This window comes from Amblyomma americanum, chromosome 5 (genome assembly GCF_052857255.1).
Source record: "Amblyomma americanum isolate KBUSLIRL-KWMA chromosome 5, ASM5285725v1, whole genome shotgun sequence".
NCBI classification, from domain to species: domain Eukaryota; kingdom Metazoa; phylum Arthropoda; class Arachnida; order Ixodida; family Ixodidae; genus Amblyomma; species Amblyomma americanum.
The window spans coordinates 136,453,667-136,480,391 of record NC_135501.1 but is presented as its reverse complement, the minus strand read 5'-3'; the positions used below and the strand labels follow the sequence as shown (position 1 = coordinate 136,480,391).

Sequence of the window (26,725 nt, the reverse complement as noted above, 5' to 3'; positions counted from 1 at the left end):
CTCAGATGACAGGGTCTTATAGACCGCGTGCGCCATCGTTAGTCAGCTTTTTAGCCGTGAAGGGCCCTCAATTTCTCTGTCAGTCTGCCATTCATCACCGTCATCATCACCATCATCATCGGCTGCTATCTTCTGCGTACCGTTTTAGCACGCATGCTTTGTCTGTTTCTGCTCTAACATAATCAATAATGAAAACGGCTCTAATGGCAACTTTTCTCACTCTATCACCGGAGAAAAAAAAAAAAGACTGCGAGAACAGTACTAACGCTGGCCAATCCCCCACCGTGGGTATGTGCCATCGTATTTGAGACAACAACAACAACGCTGGCAGGGTAATGCACACCAACTTGGATGGGTGAATAATAAGTCGGTAGATAATAAAGTGTCTTCTTTGAACTATATATTGCCAGCAGAGGCCATCTGGCTCAACAAGCATGCATTAGCGCCAAGCTGCCCATAGTGTGCTTACCCTAGCGGCGAACGGAATCAACTTGGACATGCGTGATGGAGCAGTGGTATAACCCTTGGCATATAGTACACCTGTCCGATAAGCTCTCGCTGTGCGTCGCATGTTCCTCGCTGGACTGCGGCGTCACGGTTGAACTTGACGCGCCAGACCTTTGCGCACTTATTCGCGGCAGTCCAGGGTGCAGGTGTTTCGACATGCGCGTGCACACTGTAGGGAAAGGCCCATAGCTGGGCGGTGTAATGCTTAAACGTGTCGCGCCGCATCAGCAGTCGTAGCGCCGGTGGCCCGTTTTCGCTGGGGCGGGAAGAAGCCGCCCTGGGGGCCGCGGCGCCCCCAGGAATAGTATTCCGTCAACACGCGCCGCGGTCGGCGATCAACTGGCACCGGCGCGGTGACGACGCCACCCCCCATTCCTCCTTCACCTCGACCTTCTTCTTGGCAGGGAATTCCGGCCCGGAATTTTCGTGTCCCCGGGGCCGTTTGGGGCCAGGACGGGCTGCTCAGTCTCTGCTCTGCTGCTGACGAGCGCTCGAAGAACGCGTGCGAGCACTGGCCTGCCTTTGCTGGTGCCCGGAGAGAGAGAGGGGGGAACAAAAAAAAAAAAATCACTGCTGTCTGTGAAGGCGCCAGATTTTTGCTGTTTTTGTTGATTTTCTTACTCGTGTATGTTGTAGGTGTCTGCCATCGGAAACCGACGCGGGTAATGTTGCGAGACGGAGAGGGTGCGGTGTCTGTGGCCGTGGAGAGAGTGCAGCTTCCTATGCTGCTTGGGCCCTGGGGTAGGCCGCGTCATCGGCTCATTATTCGCTCCGCGAACCTTTTACCGTCCACGCAATCATCCCAGCTCGTCCCTTCTACGCCTCGAGGCAATAATCACGGTGAAAGGGAAAAAACTACGCGAGGCTTAAAATGCCTGCCGAAATCGAAAGGTGGACTGACTCTCATGGAAAAGGGAATGTACTCGTGAATATCTGCGAAATATGGGGGAGGGGGTACGTGATTAGTAAGTGACACGCTGGCCTTGGCTCAGACCGCCCTATATAGGACATGCATGATAACTGAAGTTAGTGGGAGACACTGTTAGTCCAGCAGGGATTAACCTGGCTGCTCTGCTGATAATCATATCTGGAGCCGGTGCTCTGATTGATTGGTTGACATCGTTTACTTAGCACCGCTCTTTTTCTCCATTCTGTTAACAATGCAGTGTGCTAAAGGCACAGACGCCGTTGTTACACCACAGACGTATACTGACACTATCGCGGCATAGGACGTGCGAATACTTGTCCGAAACCCCAGCGCGCACTTTTTCGTGTTTCTTTGCGATCAGCGAGCAGAATGGTTTTATTTCTTTCCATGCGAGGGTTCTCGCTTGGTTCACGCCGAGTCCATGGGTATATACACATCGGCGCATCGGGTCACGAACTCTGGCCTTGACCTGCTACGAACGGTGCTGTGGTCTTCGTCTGCCTCCAAGTATCTCGTCTGTTAGTACGTATTGACTTGCGTTCCACTCGTTTGCCAGTGTGCTCATTGCCGGGATCTTTATTGATGCGATGACATTATAGAAGCCTCATCGGGAAGACGTCTCGTCGGAAGCTAAATTCGCTGAGTGGCTGGACGGAAGTGATGGCATACCAGACCGGAACATTCTCATTGGCTGGAGGGAAAGTGACGTCAACACACCGGATCATTCCCATTGGCTGGAGGGTAGTGACATCACCAGACCGGATCATTCTCGTTGGCTGTGGAGGGAAAGGGGCGTCACTCCCGGCCCCCCTCTGATTTTTTTCTTTCTTATTTCTTCGACACTTTCTTGTTCGTTGTTTCCTTCCGCCATTTTTGCGAACATCGGTGGCGCATTGAGCTATAGACTTAGATGTGGACATTCGGGCTCGTTGGTTTTGACGCCGTGCCACTGTAGCGCTGGACGGCACACGCAGAGGCACGCACTTCTGCGCGGTGTGTGTCCCTTATGTGCGCGTCTTTGCGCTGCTTGTTTCGAAGAGCTCGACTAAGCTTTCATTCTGCGGTTTTAGTCGAGTGAGTCGAGAGGCAAAACTGAATGAGATGCCCAATGGCGTACTCTAAGAATACGCCGCAAAGCCCTGCCCCTACAGTTTGTGGCCAGCTGTGTACTATAGCAGTGTGGGTATTGCAAGACCGCAGGCCGTGAATCGGTGCATCACTCATGTCCGCTGTCACGGCTGTCCTCGGCTCCTGAGCGATCGCCTGGCGCGCTGTTCTTGACGAAAAACTGTCCCGCTAACTGCAAGGCGTCTGGGCGTCTCTTCTTCTTAGTGCTTTGTTACAAAACAAAAATAAATGAAACGGAAGGAAAATATGTTGCCGGCCGCGACAATTGCTATCTAATATCTTAAGCAGCCGAGCTGCGGCCGACGGAAATAAAACGGAGATGACAGCGAGGGGAACGATAGCGAGAAAGGACAGGGAAAAGCTGTTTGTACCGTTTACAAATGTAGAGAAACTAAACGCGCTCGCACGCTAGTGTCCAGGCACAGTTTGAATGAGTACTGCCAGGACCACTGCGCAGATAAATACTGTGTACGAAGCGTTGTGTGTGTGTGTGGGCATCGCGTAAATAGCCCGGTTTGTGCGGCAAAACGTATACATTTGCACCTACAGCTTAAATGCGGCCTTTCCGTTGAAGAATTGCCGTTCACGCTGTAGAGGTCCATTCTCTGTATCGTGTTATAGCGGACGTGCTGCAGTGCATGATTTTTGTTTGATATAGTTGCCAACTTTTTTTGTTGAATTCAGTTTAGCTTTATTTTATTAACGCTGCAAAGAGACGGCTTGTCGCTCTTTAGCTGTCCTTCAGTATGTCGATTGCGAACTGCCGTGCACGCCAAAGCACCTTAGTTGTTATATTTGCACAGCTTTACCTGCGCGTTTACAGAACGAGCAAGTACACACATTAGTGGTGCTACGAAGGAAAGATTATGGGAAGAGCTCTGTTTTTTTTTTTTTATTTTTACGGGGGGTTGAAATTGCGCATATTTGGCGTCGTGTGTAATTGCGGGGCCCGTGCGTCAGTCTGAGGTCTCTCTCCACCGCCGCCGTTTCGTGCAGACGTTCACGGCGTGGTGCAACTCGCACCTTCGCAAGGCGGGCACGCAGATCGACAACATCGAGGAGGACTTCCGCAACGGGCTCAAGCTGATGCTGCTGCTGGAGGTGATCTCGGGCGAGACGCTGCCCAAGCCCGACCGGGGCAAGATGCGCTTCCACAAGATCGCCAACGTGAACAAGGCGCTGGACTTCATCGCCTCCAAGGGCGTCAAGCTGGTCTCCATCGGCGCCGAGGAGATCGTCGACGGGAACGTCAAGATGACGCTGGGCCTCATCTGGACCATCATCCTCCGGTTCGCCATCCAGGACATCTCCGTCGAAGGTGACGTACTCGTCGAGCACTGCTGCGTATCATGTGCCCCAGTTCCGGCCATGTTTCGGACGGGGACGCAGGCGCGCACGCTCTGAACATGAACGCGCCCGTTTGGGAGTAAAAAGGGAGTTCCTCTAGCGCTCTCCCTTTACGGGGCAGGGTGCACTCTGAACATTAATATGCCTAAGTGGGAGTAAACTGTCATTTAGCACACTCCCCCTTTAAAAGGGTGTGTGCTAGAGGACAGTTTACTCTCTCTTTTTACTCCTTTCTGCTTAGGTGGTGTGCTCTTCAAGTTCCGCGGAGCAGATTTGGTCACCGAATGCATAGAATGCTTACTCTTGGCGACAGAGGAATATTCCCCTCGCAAAGCATGATAACTTGATGCAGTCAGCAATGGGAAGAAGCTTTTAAACGCGACACCGGAGTTCTTGAGGTTAGCAAGTATAGGAGGTTGAAACCTCGGTTAACATTCTTTCTAGCTGCGAGAATTTGACACGTTTTGAAGAGGGAATGTGTTTCCATTGCGAACCGTAAGTATTCCGTATTTTTAGAGGTGGAAATCTACTCCAGGGATTCGGCAGCGTATATCCTGCCCCGTAAAAGGGAGTGGGCTAGAGGAGAGCTTACTCCCTTTTTTACTCATTTTGTGTTTATAGTGCAGGAGAGCGTATTTGTGCGCTATCTGGCTATGCGCCAAAACACCGCTCGGTTCTATCGCTGTAGACCCTAGGGTTGGCTGAAGAACTATGAGAGTAGCCAAGGGGAGTGTGAACACGGAGACAGTACCTCTCATGCATGTCATCATCACAATATGTGGCCCCGGTTTCAGATAGCACAGCACTGCTCACAACTAAGATGTTTTTCTGCTTGTGCGACCTGCGGGAAGTGCATCCCCCACAGATGGATGGATGGCTGGATAGAAGATACGAGCGTCACCTTTGAAAAAGGGTGGTGGCAGTTGCCACCATGCTTGGCTTTTTTTCTTGATTTTTGTTGAACTGTGTTGTAAATTTCTCTTAAAAGTTCGCCATTTTCTTTAAATATGTTTTCAGTCCTAAACTTGTAAACTTGTGTCGCATGTTCTTTTTTGCTGCCATCTGCCGGTAACGGTGCGCAACGCTTGTGCCAGAGTCTGTGGAGCCTCTTGCATTGATTCGCGTGCCACCGCATTGTTTTGTCATTGCATTGCTACTTAGATAGGAAATGGTTGGAAGTTACATGAGCGCAACTATAAGCAATGGGAAATTGCTTTAAGAAAGCCTCCTTTTTTTTCGTTTCGTTTCATTTTCGTTCCTGCTGTGTGTCCACCAGGTACTGTTCGGTCGTGAAGATGGTGTGAACAGAAATATGTTGCAAGACAAGCAAGGCGTGCTGTTAGGCCAGTTGTTTTAATTTAAGAAAAATAAGTTGCGCGAAAATGGTGTCATTACTTTTTAGTGGTAGTGCTCGTAGCATGCAGTGTCGTCTTTTGTCTTGTCCAGCCTCTCACGTTTGTGGACTATGTTATGGCATACTTTTATGGCAAATTCATGGCATATTTTGCTTGTTAAATGAGCACTATGTCCATCTAAATTGAGAGACCGGTGCGCCAAAATTGCAAATTTTTACCGATAAGCCAGAAAATTTGGTTGCGCTAACTGCGCCATGTCAAGTGAATTCTTCGCCGGCCAAGATTGGCCCTTCGCTTTTACGCACAACACTGTTTCGACGGGCACGCGCCGTCGAAATAAAAAGAATGCGACGATCGCTTCGCATGCCGTGGCCAATCGGTCTGCGTGAAGCGGTCGTGTGCAGCAACGTTAGTTAGCAGGGCAAGCGAGGAGCGAACCTTCGGGATTACTCGCGCTCTTTCCGAGTGGCAAGGCCGCCACATCTCAAAGCGTGATGAATGGTGGCGCCATCTGTTGACGAATATTGAAACAAAGGGCCGTCTGATCGGCGGGCCAATGTGGTTTCGATTTCGTTCGTTTCCGCTTATTCGCCGAGTGCTCGGAATTTTACTCGCCACAGAAATGACGTAGCACCACCCGCGTTGGCTGCAGGTGTAAACGGAAAAATAAGTCTTCATTTGTGATTTTTTTGAGCAACGGAGTGGCCTTTATTGCAGAAGTAGCCTTTTAGTGTTCCCGAAGGGTAATCAGTCAGTCTAGCGTAGCTTCTTGTTTCCATCTATATTTCCCCTTAGTGTCTCATTAAGGGTCTTGCAAACCTTGGAGACAAATCATTATTTTCTCTAATAGGCCTTGCTACCCAGTGGATATCCTGCTGTAGATGTCCTATCACTCAAGTCTCAGTTGACCTGTGTTCAGAACTCGACATCACACCTGTGGAGTTTTTATTTCTTTTCTTAAATAACTGTGTGCATTGTCGGAGTAGTGTGCTTATGTGTTTTCATTCTCCTCTCTTCTCCCTCACCTGCAGAGATGACTGCCAAAGAAGGTCTGCTGCTGTGGTGCCAGAGAAAGACAGCTCCCTACAAGAACGTCAACGTCCAGAACTTCCACCTCAGGTAAAGAGGCACCGTCTTGTTTCCACCGGGCTTCCTGATACTGTTTATTGCTTAAATTGAAAAAAAATTGTTTTTGTTATTTGGTTGTGCTTGCAACACAGTCATAGGAACACTGCAACCACCACAATCGTTAAGGAACGTGATGCAGGATCAAGCAGCATGTCTCTTCCTGTGGATAAAGATTTGGCAGTTTGCTTTTTATTCATTCCCCTAATTGTCTTTTTTGTTGTTAGTTACCTAGTTGTATATGTTGTGAAAATTTTCATAACATGTGGCAGTGCCCGAAGGGCTATGACAATTAAGTGGAAAGATTTTGGTGCCTTTGAAGTCTTATAAGCTCATGCAAGCATGATGCACAGAATGTTTGGTTTGAGAATCAAGTTTGTCACAAGTAGAAATGGTTACCCTTTATTGATTCGGCACTTGACAGCTGTTACTTTCGAGAGACACTTTGAGAAGGGAATTAACACTTGAGAGACAGAGAGACCATAGTCTGGATTACAGGGCAAAGGCTTGTTGATGATAGATGATATATTAGCTGAATGAAAAGGAAGAAATAGATTTAGGCAAGACTTATGGTTGGCATAGCAGACAACCAGTGGCCTCTCAGAGTGGTAGGGTGGTAAATGAAGGGAAGCGAAATGTGTCGTAATTTCCATTATACAGTTCATAGGATATACATGTTCAAAAGTTAAAATTTTACACTTTGCGGACTCTCTATAGGTGCAGACTATGCAGCATTTTTTAATATAAATATTGCCTCCTGTGCAATATAATTCTCAGTGCTCATTCAATTGCGAGCTTTTGTGATACTTATGCTTGCATGCATAATGCACATGGAGAGGTATGGGAGAGGCCTTTGTCTTGCAGTGGGCATAGTCAGGCTGCTGCTGACGATGATGATGCACATGCTGTTTGATTCGAGGGTTGCACACCTGGCTTCTGCAGGCCATGTACCGGGTGCAGCTTGTATATCAGAGATTACGGTAGTTTGAGGGTGGCAGAGGCTTCAGGTGGAGTGACAAGGTTGGCAGATTTGCTGACATAATAGGGTGGCCTCAGCTAGTGCAAGACAGGTGTGACTGTAGTTCACTGGAAAGGGTCTTTGTTTGCCAGTAGATTTCACTTGAAATCATGCTGGTGGTGGTGGTGGTTATGATGACGATGATGAAGTGAGAGAGATATGTTGGACAGCCCAGATGTTCGGCCTGCCTCATCATGCTTGTAACTTGTGAATGACAAGCGTAGACATTGCACTAAGTGAATGCCCCCTTCTCCCCTCTTACAGCTGGAAGGATGGTTTGGCCTTCTGCGCCCTTATCCACAGACACCGGCCCGATCTCCTTGACTACGGAAAGCTGAAGAAGGTGCGTTCACCCCTTGCAGCTGGTTGTGCTTTGGCCTGACCCCATTTCCTGGAGGCATCCTCGATTTGTAACCGATCGGTATCCTTGTTACCTGCGCAGGAGAACCCATTGGACAACCTCAACCTGGCCTTTGACGTTGCTGAGAAGCATCTCAACATTCCTAGGATGTTAGACGCAGAAGGTGAGGGCTCAGCTTGTATCTTGATGCCGATGTTGTGATCAAGAATTACTGAACTATAGACCTGCACATCTGGCGCATGTTCTAGTTCATGCCTTTTGCCGCTAGGGAAGGGTAGCTACGGGCGACGTGCGCTACAATTAACCTGTTGAGCAAGATGGCGTCGGTTATTTTACTTAAGGATGTAATAGTTTTGTCATTTGTCTACATTATGAGCATTCATCGTTCATCTATTGCCTAGCAAAGATGCCAGAAACTCTCACACATGCATGCGCGCAAACACAATATTCACTGCTAGGATGTAAAGAAATGTCATATTTGCATCGCTCATTACTAGGTTTCAAAATAATAAGACAGGACAAATGCACAGGGAGGCAGTGAGAGGAGAGAAATCATTTGTCGAAAGGAGACGATGATCATCATGACAGACGAACAAGTCAACCGAGCGCCCTCAACAGCCGAAAAGTTAACGAAAGTTGGCGCACGCAGTCCCATAGGACCCCGCCATGTGTGCAGGTCTCTAGTTCAGTAGGTCTTGGTTGTGATACTGTGTTGTTTGGAAGCATTTTAGTGCTTAGGAAAATTATGTGTTTTGAGCAAATTGTATTGTATATTGCATTGGGCACTATAGAGGCATTGTAGCAACTGATAACAAATGTCATTATTTTGGTCATGGATGTGGGTGGAATGTGTGTGCAAGTTTGCGGGCTTGCGTAATGTGTCAGTGGTATAGGTACTATATATGTTATTGGGGGACTATTTACATAAGAATGTGCTCAATGATTCTAAAGCCAATGGCCCGAGACTCCAAATCACCTCGCACGTGAGCTCACTACAGCATTGTTGTTTCATCCTGAGCACTGGTGGTAACTTCGTCGTCCTGTAGCAGCTTAGTGCTCGTACATAGCAATATAATGGTCCCTGGTGACTTTCTTTGTTGCGGAACATGGCACCTGGCAGAGATACTGTTAATCAGTGTGTCGAAAATTACACTGTGTAATTTAATTACCTGTCTCGAAACAGTGGATGAACACTGCATTACTAATTTTGCTGCCAGGATGAGGTTTGCAGTGAGCTGTATTGTGAGAGAGCATCTAAAATGAGGACGGACATTTTTACTCACTATAATCACGTGTGTGATTGAAGTATCGCGCAACTCTGAAATGCAGCAGTTGGCAAGCGTGAGCTGCACTGCGAGCTGCAGTTTGTCGTTGGTGCCATTACATGTTGCACTTGGAACATGTGCTCAAGTTCGGGGGCCGCATTTTGTAACGTTTCATCAAGTTTTCATTTGATTGGGTCCTGTGCCATTGGCTGCTGCCCCCGGTGATGTGGGCCATGGGGAATGACGCCATGCTGGGCATGGCAGAAATTTGCCCATGATGCCATCTATTTGCATAAAGGTGCCCCATGCCCATTCTGCTCTCACTGGCTGCTGATGCAGCCAGCCATAGCTGACTTGGAAATGCTTGCGCAGAAATGCCGCATCACATTGTATGATCGCCCATCAATTTTTTGGGCACTACTTTCATCTGATCAGGAAAGAAATTGCGATGTTTGTGCGACAGATTGGTGAAGCACGGTCCCTGTGTCCTAAACGGACCAGGTGTGGAAGCAGTAAGGTTGTCTAGTAGCACCGTTGCGTCCAGACCGCACGTAGGTATGGTTGGTCGCTTCCTCCCCCATCCTTTTACTCCCATTGCGATTCATGTCGGACCAAATCAAGAAAAAAAAATTAATTGTTACAAAGTGGTGACTGTCTCAAAGTGATAGCATGTTGGAACACGACCGTAGACAGGTTGCCAGCAGTATTGCAGCCAAAAAGTTTGTGGCGCTGAGTGGTGCGCTGAGCTAACCGAGCAATGTCCATCCCTTACACCGCCTCCTCCAGACATGGTGTACACTGCCAAGCCAGACGAAAGGGCTGTCATGACGTACGTGTCATGTTACTACCACGCCTTCCAGGGGGCGCAGCAGGTAAAACTACCAACACCAGCGTGCGGAATGTGCACAGAGTGTGCCCGTGGAATGCGGGGCACTTGCCTTGACCTTCGTTCCCTGTTAACGGTTAACTGGCACGCAGCAATGCTGTGCTGAAGTGGTCCCCTCCTTCATCCTCAAGAGTGCCTGGTGTTCTTGGAGTGCTTTTGCAGTGAACTGACCCCCTGTGTGCTGTGTTTCTTAACTCACACCTGCCATGTGCATTTCTACCCTGTCTCAGTTGTAGCCAGTTTGCTGAGTAGTGAAGTGTGCTCTTTCTGGTTCAGTAGCTCAAGAAAGAAAACCACTCTTTTTTCCCCCCAGTGAACAAGGTATAAGCGGTTACCTTTAGTCATTGACGAACTACATTTATATGGTAGGGGAGGTCGAAACTGGAACGGCATCTGTGAATATCCTATGCTTAACTTATTTGAGTGTCGTTACAGCAAGAGTTCTTTAGAAAGAAGCCGACTGTCTTTGAGGGCACAGAACATATAGGGGAATGTTACTCTTTTTTATGGGTTTTTGCTGATGACTGGAAATAATTTTTTTTTTTTTTAGACAGAGATAAATTGGCATAAAGTCGAAGAAAAGACAGCAACATGGTGCCAGTGGGCTGTGGTAAACTTCGATGAACTTGTGCCCCAGTTTTACAACATTACTGGCACATCCAGTTGAACAGAATATTCGGATCCATAATCTACATGAGTATGATGCAAGGCTCATGTCTTGTGGCATCCGTAATTCACTCGCACAAATTTTTTCGGTTGCTCATGACCTCTGGGCTCATCCACTGTCTGTCGTAATGCGAAGCGGGGCACTCATGGAGCTAGTCTGTATTTCTCAATATCCAGGAGACTTTACGGTCTGTCTGTTCGTTCAGCCTGTTCCTTTGAGTTTGCTAGTTTCAGCTTTTGCTATCAGCTGACTTCATTGTCTCGCGTATCGATTATGTTCCAGTGTAAAACAGACTAGCATTGCCAGTTTTTCATATTCTCTGGGATGCTGTGAGCATCACCTCGAAATGCAGTGGGGCCAGCCTATTTTTTAATTTGAGAAGGGTTAGTTGTAGGGCTAGCTGGTTTTCATACATCATAGGATAAGCAGCGCTTGCAGATGAGAACAGTAAAGGAAAAACAACACACAAAACTGCACTGAACTATCACTGAACTAGTGATTTATCGATGTACATGTCATTTGATCTGACCACTGCAAAAGATAAGGATGTCAGTTTTACTTCCATACAGCTTATTAACTTATCCCTGGGCTTTTTGGTGCACATTACTTCACAGGTATTGTAGTTTCCATGGTGTGATACCTGGCACTGATGCAGTTCTTCTCACAGTTTTTTGTTCGGTATTGACCATGGTAATGCCCGGTATACCCAGTAATCTGCGATTGCTGTTCTGTGGGTTTGTACCAGAAGTCTGATTGATGCGCATGCTCTCTCCTGCTCCCCCTCTGAAACTAATTGCGTGGTGTGCTGTGGTTCCATTCATTCTCTTCGCCCTGCCCGTCTGCAACGCCCGTTTTTGCATCCGCTCTGCCTGGTGTGGTGTGTGCGTGCAAGAGCAGACATGAACAGCACGGCCATGCCTGACGAGCGTGCCATCATGACCTACGTGTCGTCCTACTACCACACCTTTGCCGGAGCACAGCAGGTAATGGCACAGCAGAGGTGGTGAACATGGCACCCCCGGGTGTTCGTTTTACGCTTTGCACATGCCTGTCAATAACTGAGAAATCTGGCGCAACAACCAGCCATCAAAGTGTCGGGGAAAGGCCTAAATGAAGCCTTTCTTCCCTGTGCAAAATACGAGTTGAACTGGCTACATTTCAGCGAGCACCTTAATTGCGCCAAACTCTTTCAGTTTGTAATCAGTACTGCGTTCAATTGTATCCACACATTCCGCTCCTGTGTTCTGTCGTCACATTTAATTAGGTGGTTTGCATAACTGTCATCGTGAAGTTTCTTGAGCTACGCTGTGGCATGTTTTCAGCCCCTATCGAGTTAAAATGTTCCTCAAAATCCCTTGCATTCAAGCCACTGCGTCCATCAAAAGTTATATGGAGATAAATGAATTAATTTCAGCGCAGAGCACCTGTCAGTCCTTCAGATGCATCGTGCAGCTTAGTCTTGTGCCCACTAAGTGTTTAATATAAATGAGTACGAGTGCATACTTTATCTCAGTTTTGCTGATGTACAGTTCTAGTCTGTATGGACTGTCCAGGTCCTCAAGTTTGCACCTCATCGGCCTCAGTCAAAATCTGTGCGAGCATCTCCATTCGTAGCTATCTTTGAAAAGCGTGGTGCAACCTGTAGGTCACAAACATAGCTCCAGGAGCAGTGGTGAGTGGTAGAGATGTGCAGAAAACGAGCAAGCAAATCAATAAGAAAGTTGGAGCCGCCATGATGGCTGCTTATGGCGCTCGGCTGCTGACCCGAAAGACACGCTTTCGATCCCAGCCACGGTGGTCGAATTTCGATGGAGGCGAAATTCTAGAGGCCCGTGTACTGTGTGATGTCAGTGCATGTTAAAGAACCTCAGGTGGTTGAAATTTTCCGACGCCCTTCACTATGGTGTCCCTCATTGCTGGAGTCGCTTTTGGACCTTAAACCTAATAAACCTAAACCAATAAGAAATTTGGACTGAACATAAATGCTGCTTTCAAATTTGGTCATGACAGCAGCCTGCTGATGAGTAACCGGAAGCGCATGGCAGCACAGATGTTTTGCTGTTTGACAGTGTCAGTCTTGGTGCTGATATTATTATTATTATTATTATTATTATTATTATTATTATTATTATTATTATTATTATTATTATTATTATAGTGCTCATATATCGTAAAAAATGAAAGGGCAGGCATAATTTTATGCAGATCAGGAAAAGATGGACCAAATACTGTGGTCATTCATTGAGGGATAAAAAAAATGTGGGAAAAATAAAAGTAGAGGCAGTTAATGACCTGCAACTAAGCCAAAGTTTATTATATTCTAGATTACTCATCACTTATTCCAGCTTGCTGCTTCGCACCTGGCATTCTATATTGTGTTCCTGTGCATGTTGCTCAATGCTGGCATGAGTGCATTAAGATATTTATTGCGCTGCAACAGTGTCTGTGTAATGCAGCGGCTTAGTTTGGCCTTCTGGATCTGCTGTCGTGAAACGCAAGGGACTGTCGAGCAACATTATGTTGTAAAGTGTATCGTCGTTCACGAAGCGTCGCCATTATTCAGGCAAATTGCAGGCTATGGTTTAAGGGCTTACAAAATTAATTGTATTGAATAAACAACTCTATTAAAAGTTGTGAATAAGCAATAACTTAAAATAAATGGTAATTGGGAGATCATTTGTCTATCAGATATATCAAATGAGTAGTAATTATACTATTATGTTTGTTTAAAGTGAATTGATTTTAAGATTCGTTCACTAATTAGTTGACTAAATAAAAATTATGACGATTCACAAATTTATTCTTAAAGGGGTAGAGACACCGAAATTTTTGTAGTGTATATTTGCTTTTGAATAATGTGTCGGATATTAATAAATATGATTCATCATGTGAAATCCTCTTACGCCCAGTGCCTAACTTATAACTGAATTTATACTTCACTGCAGTTTCGGTTTTGGCTTAAGCAGTCAAAAGGCTGTTGCCATGTCATAACTGAGCACCAGGTCACAAGACGCATACAAAAACTCCTATAGCTTTTTGTTTATTAGCTGCCGTTTTAGCTTCAGCAACAATTTTAATGTAAGAGTTCAAATTTATTAAAATGCAACGTCATGAATGGATCATGACGTTGCAACTATTGTCTGGCAACTGAAACTGGAACTACAGAGGAATAAAAATTATTTATTGAGCCACTGACAAATTCCATCTCGTGATCCGTATTTACATACGAATGTTGTACATGTAATTCTAGAGCAAAAACACATTCAGAAAAATTTTATGTCTCATCTCCTTTAAATCCTGAACATTTTATCCTAAGCAATGCATAAACACATGTTCGCTTGTTATTCTGTCAGTGCTGGCTTAAGGACTGCAATGAAGCCATCTGTTTAGGCTGTTTCTTTCATTAGTTTTTTTTTTTTTGTTAATATGAAGGGATAAATGATTTTCTAGAGAGTGTAGCTGTCCTGTGATGGTCCTTCCTTTGCAGCATGAAATAAGAGCTGTTCTGCTTCTCTTAGGCATGTTAAACTTTGTTTCCAGATAATTTCAAACCATGCCAGAGACCAGTAGCATAGAAGTCATTAGCTCTGCTGCAGCTGTGGAACAAATAATTAGTTCACTGTTTGGCTAGCTAGAGCTCGCTGCTTAGGCAGTCATCAGCATTCATGAATGCTTGTTGAATTAGTGGAATCGTTAGGTTCAGTTAGGTGAGATTAGCCAAGAATGATGATCCATGTAGAGCACCTACTGCAACCCTAGGTTGAGCTTCCTAATTGATGTTGGGTTCTGTCTCCAGGCTGAAACTGCCGCCAACCGCATCTGCAAAGTTCTGAAGGTGAACCAGGAGAACGAGCGCCTCATGGAAGAGTATGAGCGCCTGGCCAGCGATGTAAGTGGCATTTTCGTTCACAATGTCGTCGCATGCCTTGAGCCAAAGCAGTACTTGAGTGATTATCTTCCACTGTTCGACATGCTTCATGGTGATTGGGCTTGTGCAGCCTGCCTTGTGTTTGAAACGTGTTTTCAGGGTAGGCTCACAGCACAATCATTTGAAGAACTACCAAGTTTCATGGAGCTGTGGGCACTGGTTCTCAAGTTACAGGAGTACATCAAAGTGGTTCACATAGGCCGCTTATTCCAGGCCTGGAGAATTGGAAAATAGCATTGGCACTGTGAAATTCATTATGGTCATTCCTGCATAGGCGCCCCAGGGCAAGACAGAGCCGTTTTTCTAAATTTCCTTTCTGGAAAAGTTAAGCACAGCACTGAATTTAGTGTCACTTACCTTCATTAGGCAGATTTCAATTGCTTTTGACAAATTTCAGAAAGAATAACTTGAAAAAGTGGGCTTGTCTTGCCCTCAGAAATTCATTCACGTACGGAATAAAAAAAACCCATGGAAATCTGATAAGTGGTTCCCGAGATGCAGCCAGAATGAGCGATGCGAGGGTGGATGCGAGACAGAAGCTGGAGGCTGCAATCGCCGAGGTTGATACGTTCGGTACACAAGGCATGCCCGAAGCATTGTATTTTTGCAGCGATGAAGCTGCTGGTACGTGGCTGGAAGCGGCGACACAATCGCTGTCTAGTAGCGATGTAGCAGAAGCTACGCGGCTGGAAGCATCGGCACAGTCCTTGTTGGCTGGACGCTTTGCCGAACAAACTTCATAGCACGCTTCTGCGCACCGAATGTGTGTAGCGTCTTTAGCTTTGTTGGACGCATCGTGACTGACCGCGCAGTAGTCTGCAGGAAACTGTTCGGATGGCACGGCGAGAGATCATAAAGACGGCGACAACGGCGACCACAAAAATGGCGAAACATGAAGAGAACGCACAAACCACAAATACCGCCAACGACTAGAAAAGGGAAGAGCCGGGGCAGCTGGGGCAGACGACGTGCAGCAGCCAGTAGCGGCCGCGCGGTCCCCCGCATTCTCGACGAGCGCGCCCTTCGCCCAATCACAGCCTCGCATTTCAAATGTGGGAAACTCTAAAGGTGCTTTGAGGGCCCAAATCACAAGCGAGCCACGCTCCTACCATGCTGCCGCCGTCGAAGGCGGCAAAAAAAATAAGCAAGATGGCGGCGCTTGGTTATCTAGCTGAGGAACAGCGTCCGCGCGAAGTTGGGGTATTTTTGGCGCTTTTTCGCAGCTCAGCGGCTGCTGCGGCTTGTTAGATATTTAATTTGAAGTACTTTCACGACGAATTAGGCGTTGATATTTGCAGAACAGGTAGTTTATGATACTTACTGTCGGGATATGCACTTTAGCAAAAATCGAATTTGGGAAGAGAAAGGAGCACCAAAACCTGAATATTTGAGGCCAAGGCAGGAGGACAGCTCGATCAAGAGAAAACATTGTATAGAGCTGTTTAACAAGCTTTGACAGTGACTAGAAAAGCAGAGTAATAAGTCTTTGTTGCTTGGTATTTGTAGCAGCATCGCTGCACCTGCAAGCTTCCAAGGCAACGAAAAAGAACTATGCTAATCCTCCACAAAGGACATTTCTTTCTTTATGTCATGGCCAAACCAGTGTTGCCCATGTCACATCAAATTTGTTCGGGCATTCATATGATGCAGCTTCTGGACTGGATTCGACGGACCACCCCGTGGCTGGAGAACCGCACGACGGACAACACACTGCCGGGTGTGCAGAAGAAGCTGGAGGAGTTCCGTGCCTACCGTCGCGTCCACAAGCCGCCACGCGTGGAGCAGAAGGCCAAGCTGGAGACCAACTTCAACACGCTGCAGACCAAGCTGCGGCTGAGCAACCGGCCCGCTTACCTGCCCTCGGAGGGCAAGATGGTCTCGGACATTGCCAGTGCCTGGAAGGGGCTGGAGACGGCCGAGAAGGGCTTTGAAGAGTGGCTGCTCTCCGAGATGATGCGGTGGGCATGCAGGGTTCAGATGCATTTATGTCTTTATGCCAGTATAGGATTCTGGCCACTTGGAGAGATTTTGCAGTTTTCTCTATTTACTGATTTGTTTCGGTTGTTTATTACTTCAAATGTTTCCATATGTTGTGCTGTTTGCTCAGTTCAAACTTTTTGCTGCACTGTAAAGCCCACAAACAGCTCATTTTCTGTGGCGCCATCTAACGGCTTCCATGACAGCACTACTCTGTAGCAAACTTTGTCGATGCTACTGAGCAGAATTTTTTGGAATTCTAAAAGCTTTTTAGCTGTTTGTAAGGTGCATTTAAAACTTCTTTAGTATTGAGGTAGGCAACACATCATGTGCCTCCAGTGACCTTTAGTGATTATATCCATGACTAAGCTGCTGTGTTATAAACTTTGCCAGAATACTCCTCTTGAGAGGGATACTGTTTGAAATTTACAAAAGGTGGCTATATGTTCCTAATTTTCAGCTCCTTTTCTGCATCTGGCTAGACAAAGCTAAGCCACTGTTTTGAAAACTGCTCAGATAAGCATGCTGTGAGATGGATCTGTGATGTACACGCTGTGATGTATGGATCATTTACAAAGCTGGCTACATGCCTTCAGCATTCATGCATTGGTCCTTATTTTTTTGTGCTTAGTTACTCGTATATTCATGCTTAGTGTTAGCAAGCATGTATAGCAAATAAATGCCTCAGCCTGAGTGAGAACCCTCGTGTGTCTTTGCATGTTTCAGGCTCGAGCGTCTGGACCACCTGGCACAGAAGTTCAAGCACAAGGCGGACATCCACGAGGAGTGGACCCGCGGAAAGGAGGAGATGCTGCAAAGCCAGGACTTCCGCCAGTGCCGCCTCAACGAGGTCAAGGCCCTCAAGAAGAAGCACGAGGCCTTCGAGAGTGACCTGGCCGCCCACCAGGACCGTGTCGAGCAGATCGCTGCCATTGCCCAGGAGCTCAACGCGCTCGGGTACCACGACGCTGCATCGGTCAATGCCCGCTGCCAGCGCATCTGCGACCAGTGGGACCGGCTGGGCACCCTGACCCAGAAGCGGCGCAGTGCCCTCGAGGAGGCCGAGCGCGTGCTCGAGAAGATCGACCACCTGCACCTCGAGTTTGCCAAGCGTGTGGCGCCCTTCAACAACTGGCTGGACGGCGCCCGCGAGGACCTCGTCGACATGTTCATCGTCCACACCATGGAGGAGATCCAGGTGCATAATGCATATGCAGGGAAGTCGGGGAGAACAACTTGAGTATAGATCTGTGCTTATCCATTGGTCAACTTCTTGATTCCACACTGAATGGATAATTTTGCACCTTATTTTTGTCTGGTTTATTTTCAAGTACTGATGTTTAACTTGAGGATGTGTTTCTTGTTGACCATCTCTTGCAGTTGTATAGAATTTGTGAATCTACTTACATGAAAGACTTCATGCTCGGTACAAAATTAACAAAAGTACAGGACTTTACAACACTGCTCCACTTCGGTGTTGTTGAAGCCATTAAAGATATCTGTAAAGGGCACAGCTCTGTGTTGCAGAAAGATGAGTAATCAGGCTGGGGCATCTTGAAATTGCAAATTCAGTGCCAGTGCTGCCGCATGCTAACTTGCTTCTCTTGTTGTTTCTGCGCAGGGCCTCATGGATGCGCACGAGCAGTTCAAGCAGACGCTGGGCGAGGCAGACAAGGAGCACAAGGCCATCGTCGGGCTGGCCCAGGAGGTGCAGGCCATTGCCAGCCAGTACCAGGTGCCCGGTGGCGTCGAAAACCCCTACACCACCCTCACCTCTCAGGTGATCACTGGCAAGTGGTCCGAGGTGAAGCAGCTGGTGCCCAAGAGGGACCAAGTCCTCCAGGCTGAGCTCATGAGGCAGCAGTCCAACGAGCGCCTGCGCCGCAAGTTTGCCGAGAAGGCCAACGTGGTGGGCCCCTGGATCGAGCGGCAGATGGACGCGGTGGCGGCCCTGGGCATGGGCATGCAGGGCTCCCTGGAGGAGCAGCTCAAGCGGTTGCAGCAGTACGAGCAGGCGGCCGCCCAGTACCGGCCTCACCTGGAGGAGCTGGAGCGCACTCACCAGGAGGTGCAGGAGGCAATGATCTTCGAGAACCGCTACACCCACTACACGATGGAGACGCTACGCGTGGGCTGGGAGCAGCTGCTCACCTCCATCCACCGCAACATCAACGAGGTGGAGAACCAGATCCTGACGCGTGACTCCAAGGGCATCACCCAGGAGCAGCTCAACGAGTTCCGCATGTCCTTCAACCACTTCGACAAGAACCGCACGGGCCGACTCACCCCCGAAGAGTTCAAGTCGTGCCTGGTCAGCCTCGGCTACAGCATTCGCAATGACCGCCAGGTATGGCCACCTTCCCTTTCTGTGCTGGCCATGCTGATTCATTTCCTTGTGCTCGCTTGTAGTAGTCATAAGCTGTGCTAAAACAGTATTTTGCACACCAGAACTTTGGATGCACTTGCACTTCAGGCACGATTCTGTTCAAGTTTCAATGAGAGAGTGCGTCAGAGCTTTTTTTTTATATTCGCCAATAATTTATAGTGCAGTTCAAGTGCACGTGAACAGCTTGAAATGCTGCCCACACCCTCTAGTTGCTGTTCTGGATTCAATATCAGGAATGGGGTGACATTGAAATTCTATTCCTTTTAACCCTTCATCAGGCTCCCATTATTGCTGGGGGCAGACTTTGGCATGAGGGATTACATTAACGACACAGAATGTCATATTATGCATGTCCAAGCTTCTCTTTCTGTTATGCATTCCATTTTTGGCTTCTTTTGCCCTAAAGATAGTTGCTCATTAACTGCAGTTTGCAGCCATGTGTGATTGGCGGCGTGGTGGCCCTTTAACTCCCCCTTCTTGCTCTGTCGTTCCCAGGGTGATGCTGACTTCAGGCGCATCATGAACATCGTGGACCCGAACAACACGGGCTACGTCCACTTTGACGCCTTCCTCGACTTCATGACCCGGGAGAGCACAGACAGAGACACGGCTGAACAGATCATCGATTCCTTCAGGATTCTGGCTGGCGACAAGGTGAACCATTGTGCCCATCACTTCTCGTGCCCCCACAGATCTTCGTTCAAATTACATCTGAAATTTTCTTTGTGTGACGACATCATTGGAATTAACGAAAGGTCTCGATCAAACGAAAGTAAGACTAGAAGAGTCGAGCAGCTTTGAACTCGCTGAAAGCATGGCTGAGCAGCCAAAATGTGTAAATTAGTTGGCATTAAATTGACGCACCTGTTGTTAAAGAAAGTTAATAAAGTGCAATGGCATTTCCAGTTAGTAATGTTTGCTGTATTTCTTCATTATAATTTGATCACGTGCAGATATGCATATCACATAAAATTGGCTCCCATTGTCTTGCATGGGGGACTGATAATGTTTTGATTGTTTGGTAGCTTGTCATGTTGCTCTCTCTCTCAGTCTTGAACCAGCTTTCTGCTTGTCTTAGTTTTGACATTCAGCTCATAAATGTGATCTAATATTTTCTCTTGTGTTCTCACATAAATCTATATAAATTGTTATAAAATGAATTATAACAACTTATGCAGCAAATATATTTCATCACATATTGAAACACGTAAAATTTTGTGTGCTGTTCGTCCTGTTGTTATCGTCATCATAGTTAAATGACATCAGTGTTCGCTGTGTAGCACTGACCATCAAGAGAAAATAATGCGTTATTAAAGGGACTGTGACGGCAAATTCAAGTTGGCATTATTGATAGGGTACCGCATTATAATCACAAAGGGATCACTCTCACTTAAAATGGAGCTTTTATAAGCTATAGAAAATGCCAGAAAATGAAATGCAGGTGTTTCACCTATTTCACTGAGAATACCAGAGGCAATGCTACACTGCCATTCTGTTTAAAACTGTGAAAACCTGTCCTTTTAAGTAAAGACGTCATGAGTTTGAACCAGCTTTCGAAAAGATTTCTAAAATCCAATTTTCCACCCATAATTATACGTATTTTGCTCCCGTATAAATGGTAACCTAGTCAAAAAAGGCTAAGAGAGTCATTTTGAGGGGGGAAGAATTGGGTGAAGATTTTATGGGCAAGGTGGCAGTTTTTTCCAAAGTACGTTTGGTGTCCCTCTCTTCGAACTCTTAGTTGTGCAACGTTGAAGCAGTTCTTGAATTGTGTATGTCCTCCTTTGCAGCCTTACATCACTGCTGAAGAGCTTCGCCGAGAACTCCCCCCAGACCAGGCAGAGTACTGCATCCGGCGCATGGGGGCATACAAGGGCCATGGCGCTGTTCCCGGGGCGCTCGACTACATGTCGTTCTCGACGGCGTTGTACGGGGAGAGCGATCTCTAGAGAACTTGTCGCGCTTTTTTTCGCTTTGTTATTTATTTTTTTCTTTTCTCTCCCCTGGCAAAAGAAAAAAGGAAAGAAAAAATCATTTCCCCTCCCCACCCCCCCTCCCCTGCGAGTACTGGATGGAATTTCGGTGGGGGGCAGTGCAGGAAAGGCTCGGAAAGCAAGCTGGCTTGCAGGTCGGCTACAGGTTGGCCACAAGTCGGCCGCAGCAGAGTTTTGGCACAAGCTGCTAGTAGCGACCAGCTGTGCAAGCCAACCATTGGACACTGGCGCTGGGCCTTAGTTTATTGTGACTGCAGAGTTGAAGCATTGTGCGATCTCTGGTACATATTTCATCGTTTAGCCTAACGTATCATTGCCTTTGACCGAGGGAGATTTTTGTGTTGCCTCGATGTACTGTTTGTGTGCCGGCTCTGGAGCTCGATCCAAGAGATCAGAGAGAGAATTCTGGATTGATGCTATCAGAAGTAGCAGCTAGATTCATGCGAGAGTTGCGTGCATGTTGCTATACTCTGTGCAGTCAATTGTGAGACGGAGGTAACCCAACACCTACTCTTGTTCAGCACCATAACGTGGCACGTGGTTCGTTTTAGCGCCACGTGTGAATGATCTGTGTAGAAAGAAGTCTTGATTTGCATGTCAGCTGTGAAGAGCCAACTCAGAGCCAGCATTCAGCCAGTGCGTACCAACACTGCAGTTTGAGCCCAATATTTTAAACTGTCTGATGAGCATGAAACTTTACTGAAGGCGACTTGATGTTGTGTGCCACAATCAGACAATGCTACAGTCAGTTGTGTTCGAGAAGACTTGCTGGACTTCAGTCTCTTTTTGACTACTGCTTCCCTGGCAAATGTTTACCTGCAAAGTAAGGTCTTAGTTTTTAATCCTAAAGCCCAAAGTTCATGTGAAGTGTCAAGGTTGTGAGCTCTTGGAACGTCTCTTGAGTGGACAGGTTCTGCATTGCCCCTCTGAGCTTGCACAGGTTTTGTTTGGCGCGAGACGTATTGAATAGACTATATCGTAGACTTTATACTTTTCGTTGGGCAAAACAAGATTGTGGTCTGTCTAGAAGGCCACGACCTTGTCTCCTACCACCCTTACACGAAAGCTCCTATGTCTTCCCGACTGAGCCCAAACTTTTTTTTTTCTCACGTGGTGCGACTTTTTGGCCAAAACCCGACGAGCCGCCATTGTAACCAATTTTGATACTGCCAGTAAGCATGCAGTCGGGAGCATGTTTCTCGAGGTGCTATACAAGTAACCCAGTGTCTGGCAAAACAAAGCTGTGCAGAAAGACAACAGACAAGTGATGGCATTTTTGGCCACCCCTTAATCTGCAGTCTTGTTGTGTGTAGCGCTGTCGATGTGTTTTTGTTTATAGTAATGTTACGGACGAAACGAGAAAAAAGAAAAGGTCTTAGAAGACAAAAAGATTGCGCCGTTGCCGCTTTCTGTGTTGCGGTTGGAAGTACGTGTCATAGTTTATTTTTGTTTTATGTTTCGATTTGCCTTTAGGGGCTCCGGATGCCGCGGAAGAGGTGTCTTTTGTCTCTCTCCGGGCATAAAAGGGTGAAATTATTTCATCAGGGTCTGTATCTCTTGCATTTGAACTGCTTCGAAGAGCTTTTTGCCATGTCCGCATCGAAATCAACAGCACACAAAAGCTGCTCTGTGAGGGATTGAGTTAGCGTCGGCTCTTTTGCTCAAGCGATTCTTGCTTCCCCACAACGTCTGAATGGGGCCCCGCTTTTCTCTGTGGGGCTAATAAAATGGCTTGTTTCGTTTACCCGTGTCTTGTTTTTCAGTTGTCCAAACTTAGCTCCCGATTCTTGGTTATTGCTTTTTCCTTTCTCTCTCTCTCAAAGTTTTCTTTGGGTGTCCTAATCTCCCAGAGCTAGTCTAGAGACTTCACATATATTTAGCAATGGAAAAAAAAAGAAAATGACGTCGGTGTGTCGGCAGCGAGGTGTTTGCGTCGTACCTGTCATCCGCCGTCAGTGCCTACGTCACGAGAGTGTCAGGCGAGCATCTTAAACACCACGTTTTGAGTCGAATTTTTTTATCATCATTGTTTTTTCTCTCAAACTAAAATGTACCTCTAGATCACGTGTTGACAAATTGGGGGATAAATTGTGAAGTGGATCGCGTTTGCTACCAGGTTGGCTGTGTGTATGTGCGAATGTAACTTCTCAAGTGTCTTGTGCGTGTGACTGCATGTGTATGTGTGTACGTTTGTTTCCTTGTCAGCCACTGATGTTCTTGTGCAGAAATGGTGAGGAGTCAGTTGCAACACACTGCACAGCAATTACCAATAAACACACATACACAAAAAAGCTAATAAAATTTGTGTCCGTGCAACAGCAGTGGAGTGATATTTTGCAGGACTGGCAATTCCTCCCTAAAGCTGCGTATGTGCGTGATAAATCCTTTTTTTTTTGCCATGAATTTGTTTGTGGGCTAGTCTCTCTGCAAAATTGCGTTGAAAAAGCAAATACACAGAAAAGTCCAATCACGTGGTCTGTCGGAACGGCTCGACTGCATTGCGTCCGGGTGCGGTCGTCACTGAGGCGTACAACGGGACTTGTTCCATAACCAAATTAATTAATCACTGCTAATCAGATGCATGCCAAGCAATTTGTGTACCTTTGACAGAGACTGGTTTTAAATGCAAATCATCATTTTGTATCAGCTATGCAATATCAGCCAGGTTTAGCCTGGGATGAGTTTCATAAATGTCACTTGGTATAGCAGAGGAGACTTTTTTTTTCACATCTTTGACATTGCAGAACTGAAACATGGGCGTAACTGTTGACCTGGCAGGTCACTCCACATGATGATCGAGGCAACAGCCAGCTGATGCCAAGCACAGTTTTGTCTGCCTCTTCCGTATCATTTCTGCCTATGCGCGACTTGTCTGTGTGTGTTTCTTTAACTGTGCTGTTTACGCTTCACGACTGCGAGGTGCCAAATGTAGAGAGTACTTTAAACTGCTTCGTCGCAGTGGATGCTGCCAACTGCAAGATTCGTTACCCCACTAATATATCAAGGGATGTTTTTGAATGACACACTGCACAAGCTTTAGCCATGTAGGGGAAGCTGAACAACTTGCACAGGACTCCTCTTTTGACTCTACATTATACTTCTGCGTGCTCTAGGTTGTGTGTTGCCCGCTGAACAAAATCTTTTTTTTTTGTTCTGAAGAGGCAGTGTCCGTACAAGTTTTTTTTTTCTTCTCTGGTGTGCAAATCGACTGACCTGGGTTGGGTAACTGCGCCGAGATACATTTGTGGACATCACATATCGTCGCTCGCCTGCAAATTGGTATTTTTTTTTTTTTCTGGCTGTACCGAATAAAAAAAAAGTGTTTGAACAGTGTTGTGGCCTCTCATGTGTTGCGTACAATTTTGTCACAGCATATTCCTGTGGTGCAACATAAACTAGACACCACTTTTTACCCATTTTCGAGCAAATGTAGTAACCATGTCTGTGCGATCACAACCATTACTAGGGCTTGCGGCTAAACTCCTGAAACAAATTACACAGTGCTCCGAACTGCTTTTTTTTTACAGTGATGGCTCTGTTCAGTGCAGAAACTTGAGCTTCAGTTGGTATGTAGATCTGACATTGAAGTGACCCTGCGACTTGGCGATTTCATGGCAACAGCCTTAAGTCAAGTGTCTAAGCATACTTTGACGATGGCCAATGCACTGGTGTCCCAAAATTGGCCCATCTCCGCCCCAGAAAATTGACCTCCTCGAATTTGGATCAAAATCGATGTTCAAGCTAATCTGAATGTGCTTGATACGATGGTGAGCTCCAATTTTGGCCTTGTGAGCGATCCCTGCAAAGATGACCATAGTCAAACTGCAAACCATGGCCAACTACTTCACGGACCACAAGACATGTTTGTCAGAATTGGTGCAAACCAAGAAGCGTAACTTAATAAATGGTTACAACCTGCAAATTGAGTGCTTAATTTGAGTACACATAGCAGCCACAAGCAGCAAGTTAAGCCAAGAGATAAGAAACAGCAAAATCACAGTAGAGGTAAGAATAGCTATCCCTTGAGCACTGTGTAGCAGAGTTAACTGCTGTCACTTTTTGTCAGACATTGGGTCTGACAATTTGAGTTTCAAAATATGAAGGGTTTTTTGTTGAATTTTTAACCTTTGACTGTGTGCCCGAAAATATCCCGTCTACAGAAAGTTATGAAATTATTGCAGACCTCAAGAAATAGAGCCCCCTCTTCACTTAAATCTACACTTGCATGTATGTATTGACTGCGCTGTTACGAGTGCTAATGAGTGCTTTGCTTTACTGCCTGTTGAAATGCACGTGAGTCAGGCTGATCTTTCTTACTGCCAGAGTAGACCTTGCTGGCACTGGATCCCTACTTTTTGTAAACTGGAGGGAAGCAATATGGTTTTTACCGTACTCGTATCGGTAGCAGCGAAGGTTCTAAAGGAGCTGAGAAGGAGCTTGTTGCGTCGCAAAGTCTTTCCATGGCTGCGACACCTGCTGTTTTGTTATCCAATGTAGGAGACAAATTTTGTGTCTGGTGTATATAGATGCTTGTAAGTACACATTCGCGTAATGAAACTCCCTCAGTTTTCGACCTTTAATTGGTTGAAAGGAAATGCGCAATAACTCTCACTTCTTGGACACCTGATCGAATTGCGCCGTGACTGAAGGGATGGTGGCGGAGGAAGCAGAGAGTCGCCCCGGAAAGTCCCGCTTATAATTTCGACCAACCGGAGTTATTTCACGTGCAGCAGATATCCCACAGCACGCAGGCGCCTTCATCGGAATGAGGCTGGATGCTGTGGCACCGGTGTTCGAAACCGTGCTCAACAGCCGAACGCCGTAACCACCGAGGCATGAAAAACACAAAAGCAGAGCGTAGATTAAGTGCAGTGTTTTAAGGAGCAACAAACACGATATTTACATAGGCCGAGGTGGCAGCGTTTCAGACGACTACGTATCGCACGATGCGCTGCGGTCCCCTGATCTCGCGTAGTCTGCCGCAGTGGCGCATGAGCACCACGAAATTACTCACGGCGCGGCTGGATTCGAACGCAGCCGAGGGGCCCTTCGTCAAGTCCGCGTCGGTCAGAAAGCGCACGCCTTTCGTCTCGTGTGTCTCCTGCTGGCGGTAGGTGGCCACCTGCTTCCACTGGGAGTCTTTGAGGCGAGTCTTGGGCAGCGATAGCAATGCGTACTTCGACGACAGCGCCCGGTTGAAAACGTCCACAAGCTTGTTGAGCCCGGCCAGCGTGAACCGGCCCCGCATGTACTTCGGCACCCGCGCGAACTCGTCCTCGGTCAGATAAGCCACGCTGGTGGCGACACCGGCCTGTAGAGCACCACCTTTCTGCCTAGCTGCGGTTGCTTGCTGAGCCGGCGCCGCCGCGGGGAGGTCGTCCACGAACTTCTTCATGCATTCGGCGAGCTGCAACTGCAGCTGGAGATCCGAGAACAGCTTGGCCTCCTCCTCCTTGAGCTCCTCATACTGGGCGATCAGTTCGTGGCACCTCTGCTGACTCTTGATGGCTTCCTGAAGCTTCGCTTGGGCTTCTTTCACGAAGTACGCGTCGTCGTGGGAGAGCCGGGACAGACCGACGCACAGGCCGAGAACGTCCAGCTTCCGGTGAAGGCCAGCGATGTACTCGTCGCTCATCTTGGGGCGCGCAGCTACCAGGTGCCGTAAGCTGCGACGATGCCGGCGAGAGCAACTGCACGAACTGACGGGCGACAGCTGCCGAACCGCCGATATTTAAAGATTTGAAGCACCCGCTGCACGTTTAGACAGGGCGGCTGAACACCTAGAGGGCGCTAGTAAACAATCATCTGGATATTAGGGGAGCCTATGACAACGTTACTCAGGAGCATTTGTGG

General features: G+C 47.2%; 2 protein-coding genes across 3 annotated transcripts in view; one reads left to right on the top strand and one right to left on the bottom strand.

Annotated features, from left to right (window-relative positions):
* The window catches only part of Actn (alpha actinin), a 90,643-nt gene extending 68,027 nt beyond the window's left edge, over nt 1–22,616 (top strand). Inside the window, exons 2-12 of one of the 2 annotated variants that reach the window (XM_077665349.1) lie at nt 3,560–3,881; nt 6,297–6,384; nt 7,673–7,751; nt 7,851–7,932; nt 11,485–11,570; nt 14,384–14,476; nt 16,166–16,473; nt 17,219–17,690; nt 18,114–18,839; nt 19,374–19,532; nt 20,669–22,616. In XM_077665349.1, the coding sequence (XP_077521475.1) occupies nt 3,560–3,881; nt 6,297–6,384; nt 7,673–7,751; nt 7,851–7,932; nt 11,485–11,570; nt 14,384–14,476; nt 16,166–16,473; nt 17,219–17,690; nt 18,114–18,839; nt 19,374–19,532; nt 20,669–20,827 (2,574 nt within the window). In that variant the 3' untranslated portion in view covers nt 20,828–22,616. Of the gene's footprint in view, nt 1–3,559; nt 3,882–6,296; nt 6,385–7,672; nt 7,752–7,850; nt 7,933–9,820; nt 9,907–11,484; nt 11,571–14,383; nt 14,477–16,165; nt 16,474–17,218; nt 17,691–18,113; nt 18,840–19,373; nt 19,533–20,668 lie in introns of both variants that reach the window. The other variant, XM_077665348.1, reaches the window with a different exon arrangement.
* A 3,113-nt stretch (nt 22,617–25,729) lies between these two features.
* Nucleotides 25,730–26,601, bottom strand: LOC144135066 (uncharacterized). Its single transcript, XM_077667827.1, has one exon. The coding sequence runs from the start codon at nt 26,505–26,507 to the stop codon at nt 25,797–25,799; it is 711 nt and encodes a 236-aa protein (XP_077523953.1). The 5' UTR covers nt 26,508–26,601; the 3' UTR covers nt 25,730–25,796.
* Nucleotides 26,602–26,725: the final 124 nt, after the last annotated feature.

Coding starts and splice junctions, on each gene's coding strand:
- LOC144135066 (XM_077667827.1), bottom strand. CDS start 26,507: ATGAGCGACGAGTACATCGCTGGCCTTCACCGGAAGCTGGACGTTCTC.